Source organism: Vipera ursinii, assembly GCF_947247035.1.
Source record: "Vipera ursinii genome assembly, chromosome: 1".
NCBI classification, from domain to species: Eukaryota; Metazoa; Chordata; class Lepidosauria; order Squamata; family Viperidae; genus Vipera; species Vipera ursinii.
In genome coordinates, this window is record NC_139512.1 from 198,600,089 (window position 1) to 198,608,191 (window position 8,103).

At 38.0% G+C, this 8,103-nt stretch overlaps 1 protein-coding gene across 1 annotated transcript in view; it reads left to right on the forward strand.

The window, feature by feature from the left end:
* Positions 1 to 8,103, forward strand: part of BFSP1 (beaded filament structural protein 1) — a gene marked incomplete at both ends in the record, with an annotated part of 30,668 nt that extends 22,565 nt beyond the window's left edge. The window contains 4 exons of the mRNA XM_083349753.1: positions 369 to 476; positions 3,063 to 3,283; positions 5,683 to 5,768; positions 7,151 to 8,103. Coding sequence (XP_083205879.1) covers positions 369 to 476; positions 3,063 to 3,283; positions 5,683 to 5,768; positions 7,151 to 8,103 — 1,368 coding nt within the window. The remainder of the gene's footprint in view (positions 1 to 368; positions 477 to 3,062; positions 3,284 to 5,682; positions 5,769 to 7,150) is intronic.

Consider the following 8,103-nt stretch of genomic DNA (forward strand, 5'->3'; position numbering starts at 1 on the left):
AAGAAAATGCAGTTGCGTATAAATGACAGGTTACAGAAATATATATGCTCAAGTGTGAGCTTAAATACAGAGATTTGTTTAAGCCAAAGAAAGAGAGGATAATGGATGCTCAACACATCTGAAGGCTATAAGTATTTTTTGTTTGTTTCCCTCAGTTTCCCTCAGTAGGCTTTACTACTGACCACTTCCCTATAACACCCAATTTTGTGGGATGTCTGGACAATTGGATTATTTATCACATTTCTACTGTTGCAGGCAAAGAGGAAAAATGGATTATTTTTTTTCAGTCCCCTTCATTCCAACCTATAGTCAAACCTTTGTTACCAATCCAATTTCACTCACATTTCCTTCTTCTGTTTTGTTTGCAGGAAAAGCTGATAACCGAGGGAAGGATACCAATACTCCAGAGTCAGTTAGATGAATACAAGGGCATTTTTTCCCAGCTCCAAGCCCAGAAACTTAAGCTTCAGACAGAGGTATCATTTCGAGAGAAAAAAAGTTACTTTTTCTAGAATAAGTGATTTACAAACACTATGATTTAAGCTAAGATTAAAGTTTTTAAACCATTAGAAAAATTAAATTTTAAAATTACGGTAGATTATTAGATGGGGTCATGATTGTTTCACAAGCAGGGGGTTATCTGAGAAATAGTTTAGGTCTCAAGTATTCTTCTCTGAGCTTATCCCATCCACAAATTCCCATTAATGGTTCTGTTCAGAGTGACCTGGGTTCTTTTAAGAATAGGACAGGGCGAAGCTCCTACAGTCATGTTAGATGGATTTACCATATTCTTAGAGAATAAAGTTGCTAGGATCTACTCAATTTGGACAGTATGGTGAGCAAGGTGGCACACTGTGGTGTAACCTGGGATTCTTTTGACCTTGAGAAATTGAGTAAGGGAATAGAGTTCTCTGAAGTCTTAGTATTATTGACTCCTGTGGGCTTGACACATGTGAACAGTTGGACCCGGAGATAAGCAGTGCTTCTCTGAGAGTGTAATGTCACCTGCCCTGAAGAAGGTGGCATATCATCATCGCTTGATTAAACCATCGGTTTTCTCCCATTTCCACCCCGCCCCACTTTTAGGGGAGTGGGTATGATCACTGTTTGTTCTTTCATGCTCCTATTGTCATGGTTCCAACAGACAGGGATGACTAAAGCAGAACTCCAAGGCTTGCAAATTCAGAGTATCGGCATGGTCAAGAGTGAAACCAAGTCTGGATACACAAGTAACAATTTTCCAATTTGTCCCACCCATAAAACCTATGCAAGCAACTACATTTCCCAATATGATTATTTGATGGGCTTTTATTGCAACACCCAGTCCCTAGTCTCGGGAGCAGCCGATGACCTTGGTTCCCATGGGACAAAAGATTATTTTGACTAGCGAAGCACCTGGGAAACCACCCTCCCTCTGCCCTATGTGGCAACCTAGAATGAGAAGGAAAATGGCCATGCTCATTTGTAGTGTTGACAACTATAAACCATCATAGATAATCATTTTATGCAAAAAAATGGCATCCTAATTTTTTGCATTAGTGTCACTTTAGCCCTCTTGCTCACTAGTAAGACTCACATTTTATTACAAAAATCACTGCCTTTCTCTAATGTTACATGATTTTATTGGCATCACGCCTGTTTCATTTTTAGCACTCTGTGGATATCTTAGAATCGCTACTTGCTCTTCTCCTCTATCAACTAAAAACATCAGAGAGATCACATAAGCTGTTAGGGTTCATTGTAGTAGGGTATTTAATCTGTGCAATTCACTTGTGCCCAGCTCTTCAGTCCTAGGAATGGAAATTGTTCCCAGGATCTGCGAGGATAAATTTGAGTAAAATTTTTAAGATTTTACAGAATACACCCTTGAGTTTTCAAAATTATTTGAATAATAAATCTTTCCAGTGCTGGTTTTGCATTTTACTGTAAAAGTTGGTCAAAGATCATAATAACGATATTTGAGTTGATCTGATTTCTTGCATTTGTATTACCAGAGCAATGATGAAGTGATAATAAATTTTCCTGTCAGGCAAATCTGTTTTTCAGGTGACTGAGCACCATCTGGTGGTCAATATGTATTCCACTGGAATGGAGAAATGGAGAAAGAAGAAGCGTAGCTTTTATTCAGATTTGATGTTTTGACTTTCAGGAGCACTCTCAGAGGATCTCAAAATTTAATTTAATTTAATGAGAGATTCATTAAGGAATGGGCTTCCATTTTTCTTGGGAATATAATGTAGAAGAGCATTGCTTGCCTTGGCACTTCAGATTCTTGAGATGCCTGTGTAAAGTTCCAGGTTCATGTTACTACACATCTATACAACTCCAGTAGTTGCCTCATTTCTTTTACCTGAAAGGTTATGGTGTTCAGGAACTTTGTCAGTGGAGTGGGAGGAGGGTGACTTTATAAAGTTATCAACAATTCACTGGGGTCTGAGAGAAGGGAGTGAAGTAAAATGGGTGTGCTAAATCTATAAAAGTAGTCTCAATCTTAAACCTTAATCTTAACTACACTAGTCTTTCGACTGAAAAAATGAAGAAAAAAATCAAGCTACCATTTTGGGATGGCCTGCTGCTAATTTTCCAATGAAACCTTTCTAATCACAGAAACAGATTCAGGATTATATTGAACCCATAAGAACTCACTTCTCTACACATTAGAAACACTAATACTACACTAATCCCATATACTGGGTGAGTATGAACTTAAAACTTCGATGCACACGTGCAGGCTTTTGTTAGCATTATGTATATTAGGACAGATGAACACTTTTAAGAAATTACATCTTTTGTGTCACCTTGGGTGTTGTGCTATCTAAATATGATTTCTCAACTTCCCTGCTGCTCGTTGTTATGGTGTGTTAATGTTGGTCATTTTTTCTCCTATTTTTTTATGCCAAGTGATACTTGAAACAAACAGGTGTCAATGACAGGTGTCATTGAAATGTCATTGAAATAGGATAGTATTCCATGTCTTTGCTGTTAGTGAACTGTGCTGTTCCCCCTAGCAGTCCAGCTTTAGGCAATCTCTCACATCTTCCTTTTTTTTCTTTCCAAAACAGACAGCAATGCTGGACCAGGTGATTAAGGACACCCAGCACAGCTATAATGATGAGATTCACCTGTATAATGAGCAGATTGACAATCTGAGAAAGGGCATAGAAGATGCTGAAAGGGCCTTGGAGAAATACACCAACCAGTGTCGCCAACTGTCCATTTATAAACAGTCCCTAGAAAGTGAATTGGAGCGTTATAAACGTATAATTGAAAATGAAGATAGCAGGTACGGACATTCTTGAAGCAAAAAGCAACAGTGGTTCTTAGATCCAAAGGCACTTTTCAAAAGACAAATGGACTTTCTTGGTATTTTTTTTCCCTTGAAAACCTTTCGCTTCTCACCCAAGAAGCTTCTTCAGTTCTGACTGAATGGTGGGGGACAAAAGGATTTATATTCTTTGCAGTCATCTGGTTGTTAGCACTCTGGGAGTCTGTCATGAAAGCTAACGGCTGATCTTCAGAGTGCTTAGAAACAGATGGCTGCAAACCATATAAATCCTTCTATCCCCCACCATTCTGCCAGAACTGAAGAAGCTTCTTGGGTGAGAAGTGAAAGGTTTTCAAGCAAAAACCAAGGAAGTCCAGTTGCCTTTTGAAAAGCACCTTTGGGACAACCACGACTTGGATGATTGAGAATCTCCATAGACAGTGATGCTTAGAGTTTCACTAGGTTTTGTCTAAGAAATCATTTCAATGGTTAACCTTCAGGTCTTGACCATGTTGTTCAATATTTTAAATAATACGACTATTTATAACAGTTTTCTAGGTTTCTCTATTTTTGTTGGGTGTCTAAGCTTCTCAGACGAAAACATTATTTTCCAGTGTTGTGCAGCACCCAATTTTAATTGGTATGGAATATATTACTCACTTTAGAAGCCCGCGACATATTCCTTGAGTCATCCATCAATAGCATTTCTACGTCAATGTGCTAGGTGTTTTTTCCGGGCTTTTTACATAACTTTCTGCTGTTGCTGAGATACTACCAGCTACAGTTGTTGATTTTCAACTCTTCCCTGTAAGAACACAAAGCCATCTTCCCCCCCTCCCCATAAACTTTGTTTTTAATTGGGTAAGGAGACCAGAGATTTAAGGCAACTAATTTAGGGCTGCTTTTCTGTTTCAACTCTTTTGATATTAAAGAGGAGCACTTTGCACTACTGTCGAATAATCGTGTATCTTTTAAAAAATAAATCAGTAAATCTGCAGTAGTTTCAGAGATGTGCACAGATAGAATTAATCGTTCACATAATTTTAAATCATCTAGAAAAGATCTGCATTCATAACACTTCTCTTGTAATTGTCTCACCACAGTTGTGGTTTGTACAACTTTTCCCCTCTTTTAAATCAAAGTGATTTAAGCATAGAGAACTCCTCTTTTCTTAACTGCAGTGACAATATTATGCCCATAAATCATAATTGCCTGCTTGCAAATATATTGTCTTGTACTTATTCATGTGTGACCACAAAACAACAACTGCAAGGAAAAAAAATACTGGCAAAATGGTGTTTCAGAACAGAAAGTACTCTGGTATACATTTCTCCTTAACTCCTGTTAAGACATTTTGCTGGTCAGTAAGAGTTAAAGACAGGCACAAATGGTACTCTGATCAGCTTCATTCCCTTTCATTTTAGTAGCATGACTTAAATGTGGCCTTTATGAATGTGTAGGTAGATGTCCTTAGAAGCCTCCACACGGTGGCAGCCAGTCTTTCGAGGTAGACCAGATCAGGAAACGGATTCCACAAGAAATACTGGAACGCTTTTGATATACATTATAACAACATAATCTTGAAAGTCTAGCTGTGTTTTTCTTCCCTCTCTATTTCGTCAAAGAGATTTAAGGCAAAGCCAGATTAACTTTAATATTCTCTGACTTTCTTGGATTTGAATCCTATTTTGTTTCCCCACGTTCTTCTCTGTGGTTCTCTATAATGGGTACCTTATTGTATGAGGATTTTCAAAGCTTCTCTGAAGCATGTCCACCTCTGCACACATAGAAGACCTTTCTAGTGGAGTAAACATGCAGGGAAATTTTTAATTCACATATCTTTTTAAGGCGGAGGAGGTGCAACTATATGGTCCCATTATATGCTTAAAGGGAAGTGAGAGAAAGAGTAACTTTCAGGAATGGTGAGCAGAAGCAGCTCTGATTTTTCCTTTAGGCAACTGAAAACTTCAGGGATTGAGTAGGCTTTGGATATGTGAAATCTGGAGCACTTTGTTTTATTTCTTACCACTGGACATTTTCCATTCGCCGAGCTTTCTAGGGGCATCTCAGCTACTCCAACAGGGTCCCTCTCTGCGTAGGTTCTTACTCATCAGTTATTTTCCAGTGACATTCATAAGTGTTTTTGTTAACCTGCCAGAGTATGACATTCTGTTCTAGAATGCTTGATGACAATGGATTTGGGGAAGTTGGTATAGAGTTAGGATTGCATTCCATGTAGCCCATCTTAAGGCAACAAGTTTGGAATGGAATAAAAACAACTTATTTGGAAAGTATTAACAAATATGCACAATTACAGGAATGTAACCCAGATGGCTTGCCTTGTCATTATTTTTAATGGTTGTTTAGGTTTTGTTTTGCTGGAATTTATTGATTCTTCCTTTTCCCTATGGTGATAGACTGAATTCTGCTATTGTTGGAACTCCAGTAACTCTACTTACACAGACCTACAGACCATCAGAGACCCCAACCTTGAAAGGGACAGGTAATCGAGACTCTACAGAAATTATTTTAGCCTATGAAAGCAGCATGCATGTGTGCCATGTTTCTGTAGGCTGATCTCATTGTTCATATGAGATAGCATATAGCCCAGGTGACTTATGTTAACCCTTTTCTTATGGATTACTAGTAACAAAATCATTTTCTGAAGGAAGATGAAAAATAACTAAATCATCTATTGATTTCTTAGGAAGGAGAGAGGTCTCCAACTCCGCAGTTCCTAGAATATACTGCCAATACTTTTCAAATGAACTAACACTTCCTTCAATGGGAGCTTAAATATTTGTGATGAGGTTTTGTATCCATATGGCTCAGGAATAAATCCTGCATCCTGAGAAATCCATAAAATCATTATGCCTGAATTTTGGTTCGTTAAAATGAACTTTCTTTCTTCCATAAAATAGTAACACTTTCTTGACTTCTGAAGGCTCTAAGTTGCGTAAGTTTCTTGTCAACAATGTGAAAGCTATTTGCTCATTCTCCAGGATTTATATTTTTTTTTTTAAAAAAAACCTTTCTAAACTAGTCTGTAGTCTATAGCCCCGGGATTTCCTGGGGATCTCTCATTCTAGCACTAACTAGATCTGATTTATTTACAGTAGCTTTTTGAGATCAACTGTTGGCTGGGTGCTGTTGAGCCTCCCCTGAAATTCCTGCAACTTCTTGCTAATTGCACGAATTTCAGTAATGCATTTATGGTCCAACAGGACCCTGGTAGATGCCAGTGTTTCCTTATAAAAATTATGCTACTAATGTTGAATCACAGTATTGCAGAAGTCCTTATTGTAGAATGATCCATAAGATCTTGGAGCATCTTTGTAGGTAATAGTAAGATTTGAAAGCTGTAGCTTTGTCTTTATAGACTGTACCTAATGAAATTAGAAATGTAATCCACTTAAAGTTTGTTTGTGTGTGTGTGTGAGAGAGAGAGAGAGACAGAGAGACAGAGAGACAGAGAGAAAGAAAAAGGGAGGGAGAAGTTCCTTTCCTTTCTCGATACAGTAGCTCCATTTAAATATTCAACATATTTGAATCATCCATTCAGATATTTTCTTGAGCAATTATGTAAGCAGTAATCATACTAATTGCATTAACTAAGATTAAACAAATCAAGTTAAATTTGAGATTGAAATCGAATCACATTTAGGTTTTGTCTTTGCTTAATCAACATGTTGGAGTCTATCACTCAAAGGGCAAGTGTAGTTGCTGCCTGACCTAACATTTTCTTCAACAAATATTCATGCCATTAAAGCCATTCTCATCAACCCTGTTTGGGGGAATGTCTGCAAACTATACATTTCATCTTTAGTGGGCTGCATCTCATGCTATATTTGTTGTTGTTGTTTTTTTTAATTTCTATTCATGTAGACATTACACTGGTCATGCAAGACATTGCTGGTGCCAAGTTACGGCAAAGAAGTCTGCCCAAGAAAATTTTTAAGAGGAAGGAGATTACACCAAAAGATCTTACTAATGGGTCTTCCTTAGAAAAAATGTTTGACCGGCCACAAGAAGGATTTGACCAAGTTCTGATGGATTCCAAACAGGAAGGATTACTCAGAGAAAGTGAACATGGATCAAATGGTACAAAGGAAGAAACCGAGCCCAGCAAAGCTGAAGAGGATGTGCCTGATGGAGCACAAATAAGCAAAGCTTTTGACAAATTGTGCAATATAGTGAAAGAGAAAGTCAGATGCTACCAAAGGCAGGAACCTAGAACTGGGTTCCACGCTAAAGGATATGTAGTTATTGCAGAAAAAGGCAGCTATGATGACACCTGCCTCCATTCTTTACCTATTCCTTATAAGGGTAGGGTCATTGTTTCAGATGCTGAAGGAAATAGGTCACGTGGTATGAAACCAATCCCAGAATTACCCAGATCTCCTGAACATTGCAAAAGTGAATTCGAAGTCCATAGAATGCAAGAGCGATCAAGGTTGCAGAAAGACATTAAATATGAGTACAAGCTGATAGGCAAAGAGAAGGAAGGTGATGTATCCAGGTTGTGGAGGGAATTTGGGAAAAAAGAAGAGTTCTTCCCCAAAGTGCAATTTACTGGGGTGTCTGAACCATTTTCCACACCATGTCCAAGTGAACAAAATGAAGAAGGAATTTATGTAAAGAAACAATGCAATAAGCAGGATGGCTTGCATAAGGAACTAACTTCACCAAGCACTATGAGTTATGAGAAGGTAGAAATGGTAGAATCCATTGAGAAATTCTCTGATGAAAAAATCCAAAGCCACGAGGAAACTGCTATGATTATGGAGACCATGACTGAGAAAACCAGCAAAAAGAAATTGGAAGACAAAAGCCATTAG